Raw genomic sequence first — 13,238 nt, forward strand, 5'->3', positions numbered from 1 at the left:
AATATAATAGTGAAATAGAAACAAAAGGGAACCCTACAAAATACAAGGTCTGATTTATTATTACTGTTATAGTCAACAACTATAACATTACCATGTCAAATTGCTATAAATGATTCTCTGCAGACTTTCAAAGCCGTGACAGCCTGCAGTCTGGTACAGGCCTGAATGAACTTGGAGTAGCATTGCCCTAACCTACTGCCTGACCTTTCTGAAGGGAAAACAGATGGCTACCTGTATTAGAGAGTTTAGATAGTCTCAGGTTTGTAGGAGGGAAGACCAGGCAATGTTTGAAGGTCATTCCAGTTTGCTGATTCCTGACCTGGGTCATTTGGGTCCATTTCTGCTCATGGCTTCCATTCACCTGCAATGAAAGCAGGGCTTCTGGGCTCATTCGTGTCTCTGTGTCTTGGGCTCCTTGTTCAACATGGTTCTTCTAAACTGCCTGTTTGATGCTTGGAAATAACTCCCTCCTCCCCAACATTTAGCTTCAATAGAAAGGAGGAGGAAACATTTACAATATCTCCCTGGATTTTCAATCTCAAAACACCATCTTCAATTGTCATTGGACTGTACAGTTTTAGCCCATGACACAATTTCTTTTTTTTTTTTTTTTTGTACTGGGGATTGAACCCAGAGGTGCTTTACCACTGAGCTTCATCCACACTCTTTTTATTTTGAGCAAGTGTCTAAGTTGCTGAGGCTGGCCTTGAACTTGGGATCTCCTGCTTCAGTTTCCCAAGTTGTTGGGATGACAGGCATGTGTCATTGCATGTGCCACCTGGTCATGACATAATTCTTAACTACTTCAAGTGTTTCATTACTTATGTATCACTGTGCAAATATTTTATTTTATTTTTGCTTTTTGCAATGCTGGGTATCAAACTCAAGGTCTTTTTTTTTTTTTTAAAAAAAGCTTGGTTGAAAGTATTTGAATGGACTGAGACATGCACATAAGTAACAACCACCTTTTTAAAATAATTTTTTAATACTTATTTTTCAGTTTTTGGTGGACACAACATCTTTAATTTATTTTTATGTGGTGCTGAGGATTGAACCCAGCGCCCCGTGCATGCCAGCCGAGCGTGTTACCGTTTGAGCCACATCCCCAGCCCCAAACTCAAGGTCTTGTACATGCTAGATAAGTACTCCACCAATGAACTGCATCCCCAGCCCCTTACAGTTTAAATGTTGATGTGACTCATACTTTTCGTCACAATATCTTGACAAATAATTCTCTTTAGCAATATAAGCATTTTTGCCTGTGCCACCAAACAGTCTTGCTTCATTAGAGCTTGACTTCTAACTTTTTATAGAGTAGGGATAGGTAAATTAATGTTGCTAAGAAAGAGGGAATTTTCTAGTTTTCTTTTCTCCTATCTGTTCATTTTTATCTTGATTAATTTCATGATTTTGGTTTGTTTTAATCAGGTTTTTTTTTGTTGTTGTTGTTGTTGCTGTGACTAACCAGAACAATTGTAGAGGAGGAAAAGTTTATCTGAGGTCTCATGGTTTCAGAGGTCTCAGTCCATAGGAAGTTGGTTCCATTCCTTGGGGCTCAAAGTGAGGCAGAACATCATGGTAGAAGAGTGTGGCAGAGGAAGGCAGTTCACATGATGATCAGACAGCAGAGAGAGTGACTCTACTTACCAGATACAAGTATATACCCCAAAGCCATGCTCCCAATGCTCCATTTTCTCTAGCCACACCCAACCTGCCTTCAGTTACCACTCAATACCATCAGATGATTAGTCCACGGATTGGGTTAAGACTTTCACAACCCAATCACTTCTCCTTTGAACCTTCTTGCATTATCTCACACATAAGCTTTTGGGGGATACCTCACATCCAAACCATAAAAAGGTTTCTAATTTGAATTTATCATCTTTAAAAACTTGCTATAACCTGTGGTGGTGCATAACTGTAATCCCAGTGATTTGGGAGGCTAAGGCAGGAGGATGACATGTTTGAGACCAGCCCCAGCAATTTATTGAGAACCACAGCAACTTGGCATGACCCTGTCTCAAAATAGAGAATAAAAAGCAATGGGGATGCAGCTCAGTGGTAAAGTGCCTCTGGGTTCAATCTCCGTATCCAAAATAAACAAATAAATGAAAATAAAAAATTACAATCTGCTATAAAGCAAGTTTAGCCAATTTGCTTAATAAAAATATAATTTAAGGGCTGGGGGTGTAGCTCAGTGGAACAGTACTTGCCTAGCACGAGTGAGGCACTGGGTTCTATCCTCAGCACTGCATAAAAATAAATAAATAAAATAGAGGTATTGTGTCCATCTAAAACTAATTTTTTTTTTTAAAATTAAGAAAAATATAATTCACAGTGGAAAAACTTCATGATGAATGGATAGATAATAATTTCTATTATAAAAATAGTTTTCTTTTAAGAAGTCTAAAAATATAATACAATTTGGTCAAACTTTTAAATAAATCCCCATCTAAGGGTTCCAGGGCAGCTAAGCAAAGTTGCCCTGCAGAGGTTTTACCTGAAGTCATGTTTTCTTATTCTTTACTCTGCGGGCTAAATTCCACTGTGGGACAAGTATGAGATGACTGTGCTGGGGCCACAGTAGATGTGAAGAACTTTTGAAACTGTTGAGATGCTAACATAAACCATCACACTCCAGAAGAAGACAGACAGCACCTGTGCTTCAACCAGCCTCCTAACTGGAACATTTCCCAAAATACAGCTCCCTGCCATTCCTCTCACATCCACTCATCTGGTTTCATGATTCATTTCCCAAGTTCAGTTCTACAATTCAAATATTTCTATTTTGTGTTTCTCTCTTTGCCTCAAATTCAACAAACCTAAAATAAAATCAATCTCAAAATCTCAGAGTTGGATGAGATCCCAGGGGACATCTAATCTTGACTTCAATGGCTACATGAATAGTTTCTATAAGGCTTCCAAGAGGGAAGTTTCTCTAATCTCTTATTTCACACCTCCAGCTCCAGGGAACTCCCCTCTTCCCAGGACAGCCATTTTGGGAACCCAGCTTCCAACACCAATTCTACGTCCTGGGTTTTCCTGTCAGGAAATTATATCATCCTCTTTCTAGCTCTTCTGTCCCCTTAAGTCTGCAGTATCTGATTACTCCTAGACTATACTATTTAATCAAGTATGGGATGGATAAGGCCTAAAGCTTTTCCCCAGCCCCTTCTCAGAGACCTTTAATTCCTAGAACACAATTAATTGCTGATTAATTGTACTGATAATTAAAATTAATCGAGAAATCAACCTCAGCAATTAAGGATTTTTTACTTTGAATGTTGTACTTCATGTGATGTTTTTGACCAAATAGCCACATGAGAATTATATCATGTAGCCATAAATTAGAAAGAGAGCTACAGTTCATTAGTAGATGAAGTGATAATTGTGTAGTTTATATATCACTTACAGACTCCTGCTGAGAGAAAAGTGTTGTGTACAATGTGAAATGATATTTCAGAGAGACTTTGGCAAAATCTGCACAGTTCACAGAAGAGGACTCATTTTTTAAGTCAAGTTTTTTGTATCTGCTACTCTGTAAACCTAGCCTGTTATTTCCTGTATAAAAACAACAATAGTGAATAAATACATTTTTATATTTAAAGGTAAAAAACCCAACATAATCTACCTTTCCTGTTATACTAGTAATGCTAGCACTTCAAATGACATGAAAGATGCAAAATTTGAAACTTTTCATTGATTTTCAAATTATTCCAGTAGGATGAATAGAAATAGAATCCCTGAATGTTACATATCATTTCTCTCCACACCTGAACACAGACGTGTGCCAAAGGATAAGTTATGTGTAGTTCATTAAGGTCCAAATTCCTTTCTAAGATATGGCACTGGAAGAAAATGACTTCGTGATGAGTAAATCACCAATTACTGGACTAATTTTCCAAAAGCTGTGTTGCTGCAAAGAGACCTGCTAAACACGGGGTGAGTCATGCTGTTGTTTAGAAGCCCACCAAAGAAGGCTATTCCGTCGAATCTCACACTTGAGTTAAAAACGTGTTCCACTCAGGGAGGGCAGCACTAAGTTATTTGAGGACTGCTACTTCCAGCGAGGTAGAAACTAGTAGAGAGGACAACAGCCAAATGGCGGACACCGGGCAAGGGTTCATCCATCAATCACTTTGGCTATGGATGGATGGATGGACAAATCGTGGTATAGCCACACAATGGGATAGTATTTGTCCATAAAAGAATAGGATTACTGATAAATGAGGCAAGGTGGTTGAACCTCAAAAACAGCATGTTCAGTGAAAGAAGACAGTCACAAAATGTCACATATGACATATTCCACCTAGATGAAATATTCAAAATAGATAAATCCATAGACATGGAATGTGGATTGGTGGTTTCCAGGGCAGGGGTGGGGGTGGGGAAAGAGGAAATGGGAAGAAGCTGCTTAAAGGGTTTTACTTTGGAATGACCGTGATATTCTGGAACTGGATAGAAGCATAAGTTGCACAACACTGTGAATATCCCAAATGCCACTGAATTATTCATTTTATAATGGCTAAGAAAAATAAAAGCAACAGATTTGTCTTAAAGCCAGACTGTTGCTTTTAGAATCCTCACCATTGGGCTTACCTTGCACACCATGGACGTCTTTGCTCCGAGCTTAGCAGCTTGGACACACTGGTTGGCACCTTTCCCTCCAAAGCCAATAAAAAACTTGTGTCCTTGGATGGTTTCTCCAGTTTTTGGCAAACGAGAAGTCATACTATTATAATTTAAAAAGAGAAGAAATAAAGCACATTGGTAACTACAATCAATTTAAGTTCTATAGAAGCTACCTGGTGCAGCACTACATAGCCTTAACATTAAAACTGAGAGTTGACGCAGGGGAGATCGCCTCCCTCTTCAGGGTGACATTCAGAGTTCCTATCATTGCTGGCATGGCCTTGACAGAACTCTCTCTCTATGCAGTTGGACTTTGGGGGACAGCTGCTGGGGTGCACTACATCAGGGTTAGTCACAGGTACTTCTGTTTCATACTCCCTCCCCAGTGGCTAGCACAGGGCTTTATTCACAGTGGGAGGTACTAACTGGGATGAAGTCAACGTGTATTTCTGTAGAGGATTAGCAGGTCACTTCTATAAGAGGTGAGAGGTATACTAGGATTTTAGTGATCATGTACAGGACCTAAGGAGAAGAGGGAAAGTGTAATTCCAGGCAGGCAGGAAAAAATTCTATTTGTTGCTGGGTGCTGGTGCAGTGGCTCACGCCTGTAATCCCAGCAACTGTGGAGGCTGAGGCAGGGGGAGTGCAGGTTTCAGACTAGCCTCAGCAACTTAGAGAGGCCCTAAGCAACTCAGCAAGACCCTGTATCAAAACAAAAATCAAAAAGGGACTCAGGGCATAGCTCAGTGGTTAAGTGCCCCTGGGTTTAATCTTCAGCACCATCTTCCCCCAAATTATTAGTTTACTTGGAGGTAGAAATAGGAGCAAGGTATTGAGGGGGCAGGATCAGATTTGGGTCCTAGTCCATCTTGCATGCCACATTATTCCATGCATTGACTAACAAAGAACATCGATTTAAAGCAATGGATCCTAAAGAGCTATTTAGTTTTTAATTTTTATTATTGAATTTTCCAAACATTAGAGTAGAGAAAGTAGTGTATTGACTCCCCTCATTCCTGGCACTCATCATCCAGACTCAGTAACTATCCACCCATGGCCAATCTTCTTTCAGTCCCTACCTTCACTGACTTCTCCAAAAGCTAAGGACTTTTTACCATGTTATTGCCTAATCATGTTTGTTCCAATATAAGATTTTTAGCACCTTAAAGATGGAAGATGTGGGCTGGGGTTGTGGCTCAGCAGTCGAGTGCTTGCCCAGCATGTTTGAGGCCCTGGTTTTGATCCTCAGCACCACATAAAAATAAAGATATATATATATGATGGAAGATGTGAGGAAACAAAATATTTGGAGGAGGACAGCAAATGATTGACTATAAAATGGAAGAGGAGTTCTGGGTATAACAGTGAATGGAGATGGGCTCTAATGGCAGGAGGACTGGGTGCCTGGTCACATAGAAGAGGTCCAAGGGCCAGATGGAGCAGTTGGAGGAGGGTGGTGTGACCAGAAAGGTTAATTTAGGTAGGAAAGAAAGAGGTAAATTTGCAATGGTACATCTACTGAGAACTAATGAACAAATTATAAATTCATATTAATTTTCAGGCTGTGATGTATCTGAAGTCAGTATCTTATTACATATCATTACATTAGAATAAAGAACAACGCCAGTTCCTACAGGTCACTAACAGCTTGCCTGCATATGGGCTGATGTATAGTTGATGCCAAGAACACATAATTTCTTCAAAAGATGAAGCTCAACCTGTGAACCTTCTTTATGTGGTTCTAAAAGTGTCAATAAGTTGGGCTAAACTATTCCATTCCCTAGCAGTATGCTGTCAAATATGGTTGAAATTCAAAAGAGACTCATCAATAATTTGAAAACATCCCACTCCTCCCCTTTTCAATTCTATTTTTACCTTGGATTCTAAATGCATTTATAGTACTGATGAAAAAAAATATACATCTAGAAGGTTCACTTCTGAAAAAGGTACTCAATCAAGAGAAAAATTGTTTTAATGTAATGTTATTATCCTGTCATTTAATTTAGCAATGACAAGTGATGATGAGATTTTGATTTGCATCAGAAATCTTAAACATTTTAGGATTCTGTTATGAACAGGCAATGATGAGTAATCTGTGTGATTGAGTAACTATGTGAATTCTTGGCTTATTGATGCTGCTACAAACAACACTCATAACAACCTTATAAAGAAAAAATATCCAATGTGGCTAAAAACAGGCCAAATAACTTAATTAGCAAGACTGTCACTAAAGAAACTTATGGCTCTCACTATATTTATATTTATATCTGGGTCACAATTTGTGGTTTGAATAAAATATCTTTTATTATTAGCTGTGGGAAATCATGAGAAATGTATCATCAGATTATTATTGGGATGTATATGTATGCAGGGGAGGGTGGAGTCAGGGTATAGTGGGTGTCTGATGTGGAAGCAGATGGCTGGAATTTAAGCTCATTTCTAAATAAATGATATTAACACAAGCACTGTATTAATTCATCAATCACTGAAATTCTTCACTCCTTTGGTATTTTACTATTTTCGCTTCCTTCTGCATCTTTCCCCTGCTCTTGCTTCTTTCTTTTTCCAGTTGTAGATTTTCCCTATACAAGGACAGGGATAGTTTACTAAGTTCTCCATTTTATCCAGAGGGACTGTCACTTAGCAGACATTGAACAGATAATTGCTGACAGAACAAAATCATTTAAGAGTCTCCCTTTGTCTCTTTTCTATGTCCCCCCTGTATACCATCCATTCTTGCTTCTGAATCGAGGATGCTGAGGTGGTGATTAGGGGAAGGTGAGACTGGCAGGGATGACTGTACAAGTGCCTGGCAACAACAATTCCCTGTTTAACCAGATCTTGCCCACTGCATTCCCAATTTTAGTAGCATCCCCTTCCATAAGCAAAAACTGTCTAAGTCATATTATTATTCCTTCATTCATGCAATAATCCAAAAATGTTGATTCAATGTTTCCTGATGTACAGGACAAGATCAACCTGCTAACAATGGGATAAAATCCAAGCCTAATAATGCAAGTAACAGATGAGTGAAAAAAAAAATAACAAATTCTTTATAGAGCAAGGAGCTTATCATGATCTGGTTTCTGTCTTTTAAAAGGAAAAATATATCTACAGTAATGCTTGGCCTAACCAGAGGATTTGTTTTGAGAAATGTGTTGTTGGGTGATTTTGTTGTTTCTGTCACAATAAGCTCTTGAGAGATCACCTTTGTATATTAGTCCACGGTTGACAGAAATGTCATTATGCACTGCATGACTGCATGTTCTCATATGATATGTAAATGCACAAAAAATGAAATGTTTATGACAGAAATCCTGGTGGGTCTAAAATTTTCATGTTTTACTTTATATAATTATGCACATGTAAGTGTATACAACAAGAATATATTTGTGTATTACGGGATACCATTCATCACTACTAATTCATTGTCCTTCCTTATTTTCCAGTCACCTCTTCTTCCTGTGCACCAATTGGATTCTTGCAGATGAACCTCTTGGAGCTCTGCCAGGGCTGCATGCTTTCTACTCTGTTTGTTTGCTGTGGCTCTTTGGGCTGTACTGAAAGACTGAACAACCAGTTACTTGGAGGAATGTCAACTAGAGCATGTCAAATATCTTCATATGGGCTCTTCCTGTTTCCCTGCTTCAATTCCATTGCCCCCTTATTCTTGCTTCCTCTATTACATTGCTGAGTAGAGTAGGTGCACTAACCCTATCTTGTATGCTATGCTTCTGTTTAACATAAACTAAAATATTTTATTGCATATTTTTTTTATAAAAGTAAATTTAAAGAGTAAAGAATGGAATAGAGAGAGCAATTGGAAAGTTAATTACAAACAGACAGAAGCATTTCTGAATTTTAAATCCTAATTTACTTTGAATTAGGCTTTCCTAATTTTTGCCTTATTGAAATCATGAAATTATGCTGATGTTTAAGAAAGGAGCTGAATAGAGCACAACCCCCTGGATTCAAGCATTACTCTTCTATCTAGCAGGGTGTTGAAGACAAATTAAAGTGCTCAAAGGGTGGAGGGAGGGCAGAAGCAGAAAAACACTGTTGCTACCATTTAAAAATTAAAATAGTATATATTTCTGAAGGAGGGAGAAATCCCACAGAGAAAAAAACACCCATAAGAAATACATTTGAATCCGAAACAAATTCAGAGTTTTAAAAATGTTATAACATTTTTGAATTGGACAGAAATGACCAAGTGACACATGGCCCTGTGCTCTTCCCTGCCATGAGAGGTCTCATGCTTAAGCCTGAGTATTTGAGGCAGGAGGCCTGAGCCTCTTGTGATGTATTACTTGACAGCTTTTCCCTCTTTGAACCGGCTTCTTCTCTTGCAAAACAGTTTAATAATACTTGTCAACTCCTGAAATGCCTGGGTTTTGTGCTTTGAGTTAATTCACTGACAGGTGTTACCAGAACAATTTATCAATTGCTTTTAACTTCTTGACAATGAAGTAGTTGTTTCAGATTCTCAGAGATTATTCAAACTGAGGGAAGGAACGACCTGGTGATAGGGAATAAGTTTTTCAACCAAAGAGCCATGCTAATAATGGCTTCAGCCCAAAGTCAAGGAATATGTGGCCTTTTGGCTTTTGCATGGGTCTATTCTTCTGGCAGCAAGCTTCTGACACACTGTAAGCCTCTACAATAGGAGATCATGCTATTAGTTAATACCCAATTAAAATTCATCACACTAATTTATTATTCTTACTGCCTGTATTCTTCAACCATATCTGTCCTTCTCAACGTTTGTGTATGTCATATTTAAAAGGCTGAGAGTAATTTCAAAATCAAGTTGTCACTTGCAACAACATGGATGAACTTAAAGGACATTATGTTAAGTGAAATAAGCCAGGCACAGAGAGTTGAATACCACATGATCTCATTTGTTCTCAGAATATAAAACAGTTGAACTCACAGGAGTAGAAGTAGAGTTGAATGGTGATTGGAGGCTAGAGGGGAGAGGTGGCAGGGAACAGGGGAGACACTGGCCAATGTATATAGTTACCATCACATGGACAAAGCAATGATTCACATCCCAGGTGGGATGGAGTAGGACTGCATGGGTTTTCTGGTTGTAAATTCTTTCAGCTATTTTCCTGAACAAAGTCTATTTCTGCTTCATATTTAAAGAGTGTAGAATTCTATGCTTTTATTTTTAAAGCACTTTATAGATTTTATTTTCTCCTAGTTTACATTGACAAGAAATCAAATCCTTGTTCTTCTATTATATATCCCCTCCAAATGCTTGTATTTTTTTTTATAATGGACTTGCACCTGAATTTGATTAGAATGTGCTTTAATGTAGTTTACATTGTATTTTTCCTGCTTGGAGGTCATTGAAATTCTTAGACTTAAGTTAACCTCCAAACTAAAACCTTTATAGCTTTCATAAAATTTGAAAAAATTTCGGTAATTATTTCTTCAAATATTTTTGTGCCTCTAGCTTTTGTTTCTTAGGCTCTAATTATACTTATGGCAGATCATTTGTCTCCCAGGTCACAGAGGCTCTGTGCAGTTTTCCTGTTTCCACTTAGATCAATCTTTATCATTATGTCTTCAAGTTCACTTACGCCTTCTGCCATTATATTCATTCTGCTGTTAGGTCCATCCAATTTTTAATTTTGATACTGCATCTTTCATTCCTTAAATCTTGAACCAGTTCTTTTTTGTATTTTCTACTTTTCTTATGTTCATGTTTTTCTTTGCATTTGTGAGCACATTTATAATGGCTCTTTTTCCCCCTTTACAAAAGAGCACACTACCATTGAGCTACATCCCAAGCCCTTTTTTTAGTTTTGAGACAGGTCTTGCTAAATTGCCCAGGCTGGCTTTGAACTTGTGATCTTCCTGCCTTGGCCTCCTGAGTAGCTAGGATTACAGGTGTGCGCCACTGCCTCCAGGTTATAAAGGCTCTTTTAAAGTCCCTTTCTACTAATTCCACTACCCCTACTATTTCTGCCGCTCTTTTGATTACCATTTCCCCCTCCCTCTTCCTCTAGGATCAAATTTTCCTGATTATTTGCATGTCTAGTGACTTTTTATTGTTGTAGTGAGGACTGAACCCAGGAACTCACACATGCTGGGCAAGCATTCTAACAATGAACTACGTCCACAGCTTTATTTTATAATATTTACTTATTTAATCTATTTTTAAAAAATTCTCAGGAGTTGTGAGCTTTGCAAAATTTCTCTCTATGCAGGCCCATTTAATATCTAGCAATAGACTCCAGGGAACTTTGAGGCAGATTTTTATTTAAATTTCCCTTGGTCAGCTCCTTCTGCTCCAGTACACTCTCCCACACATTCCAGCCTCCTTAGCCTCCCTCAGTTACGAACTTTGTTTTCTCAAGCATCAATGAATCCATGCTTTCTCTGAATTCCTCCTCTTTATGGCAGTGTCAGGAATATGACTTCAGGACTCACCTTGCCTGTTTCTTCTTTCTCCTGAAACAGTTGTTTTCTAGTTGTTAATGGTGGGAGGATACATCTGGTAGAAGTTACTACAAATTGATCAGGAGTAATATTTTTGAGTGAATAGCCTATATCTTAAAATTATGTTATGTACATAATAAAAAATTCAATGAAGTAAAATCAGGGAAAAGCTGTGTACTACTGTAGCCCTAGGAGAAAAGTAAACCAGTTATTAAATTTCCAAGTTGGAACACTGAAAATGTGGTGGGAGCCCTTATAATCTTTGTCCAAAAATAATGGTCTGAATACTTTATAAAGAGGGACACGTTATTTTTATTTTTCCAATGTGAAATGAAGGACTGAGTAGATGAGGTTTTAGAAGAGGCATATAGTTAGTTCAAAATATTAAAAACATTTTAAAATAAAAAATACTATCTAATGTCAACAAACTATTTTGGATAAGCAAGAGAAGGCAGGAGAATTACATATGTGTGCACAGGGGAACAGGCAGTGGGGACTGGCAGAAGGTATGTATGGGGCACTGCAAAGTGGGAAAACCAGGATATGGAGAAATACAGCAGAAAGGAGACTGTTGACAAAGACATTTGTCAAAGTTCCTAATGAATAACTTTTAAATTCATTGAAGACAAGAAAAGTAGGAATTTATGTAATAATAAAAACGATAGTGACAAATTACAGAACCAATGTTTTCTTTTCAATTTTGCCAATTAATTATAGTAAATTTTAAATTCCAAAATGACTTCTGTTACCACATTATAATTATCTGGGCTACATCTTCCTGCCATCTGCTGGTATACTTTAAAGAAATAGAAAACGGATTTTAATTTTATCCTAAACAAAACAGAATTAGAATGATAAATCAGCATAGGAAAAAATAATATATGCAGGAATTAATTATTAAATTTTAATTTATCTACTATTCTTGGTCTTTGGTGATCACGACTCTTACATTCCTATCATGAATAATCAAGAACTGATTATATTATATTTGCACTTAATACGCTTGTAAAATAGATTGGGGGTAGGCATTAATATCTATGTTTTAGGGAGAAAGTGAGAATTCAAAAAAGAAATGGCTTATGAAAAATCTCTGAGCTGTTAGGCGGTTGAACTCAATTTTAATTCAGGTCTTCTGAGTCCACTGCTACAGTCCTTAAAGTATGCTGTGCTACTTTCTTTGAAAATTTATATTCTCTCAATTTTGACTGTAATTGTGGATATTCAGTTCCTATAACAAGTATTTTTTTTTAAATATAGAATTTGTAAAAGAGCATTTCAAAAACCAGATTCTGTACCAAAAAACACTCAAAATTTATTCCATCCCACTACTCCCTTGACTTGAGCACTAAGTGGTGTCAAAGGAGAGCGGCAGCTTCCACTGCAATCTCAAGATAGGGTTCGATCCTGAACTCTTCCTTGTATTTCAAATCCTTTGCACATCCTCTCCTCTGTGCCTGAAAGTTCTTTTCTTGTTTCTTAGCTGAGCTAAAACATTCTCATCCTGTAACATTCAACTAACACATCACTTCCTCCAGGGGTCCTAATGTAACAAGTCCAGGTGGGCTTAGGTGCCCTGCCCTATGAATCCACATAAGTTTCTCTCATGGCATGGTGTTTACTTTTATCATCACGGCTTAAGTCTGTGTACACATCAATAAACATTTGCTGAAATGATACACTGTAGTGGCAGATACTATTTTTTGAATGCAAATTGTACCATAAATACTGACCACCAATTCATTTAATCATTACAATAACCCCAAGGAAAAGGTACTGGTATTTTCATCTCATTTTACAAACAAGGAGAATAAGAATCAGAGAGATTAAACAACATACCCTCAAATAAACAAAACAAAAATATACCCTTGTTCACTCACTAGAAGGTAGCGAAACCAAGGCTGGTCTGACTCTAACAATCATGGTAAGACAGTATTCAAATGTATCTATGTGTCCCTGAACCTGTTTATATTTCAGATTCTTTTTATTTCTTGTGTAACTTCTGGCAATTATAATTCTAAAGAACCTAGATACTGGGGTGGGAAGGCCAAATAATGGTGTTCCTGTCCTAGAGTTCAAAAGGAGTTAATAGACAACATATTATCAAATATAACTCTTCTTAAACTCTTGGATATACTGCTTTTTGTAAACTACAATGT

General features: G+C 37.5%; 1 protein-coding gene across 3 annotated transcripts in view; it reads right to left on the reverse strand.

The window, feature by feature from the left end:
• Positions 1-13,238, reverse strand: part of Rbks (ribokinase) — an 87,589-nt gene that overhangs the window by 64,989 nt on the left and 9,362 nt on the right. For all 3 annotated transcript variants that reach the window (XM_077791694.1, XM_026393859.2, XM_026393936.2), the window contains exon 2: positions 4,600-4,732. In XM_077791694.1, coding sequence (XP_077647820.1) covers positions 4,600-4,731 — 132 coding nt within the window. In that variant the 5' untranslated portion in view covers position 4,732. The remainder of the gene's footprint in view (positions 1-4,599; positions 4,733-13,238) is intronic.

Source organism: Urocitellus parryii, chromosome 12 (assembly GCF_045843805.1).
Source record: "Urocitellus parryii isolate mUroPar1 chromosome 12, mUroPar1.hap1, whole genome shotgun sequence".
NCBI lineage: Eukaryota > Metazoa > Chordata > Mammalia > Rodentia > Sciuridae > Urocitellus > Urocitellus parryii.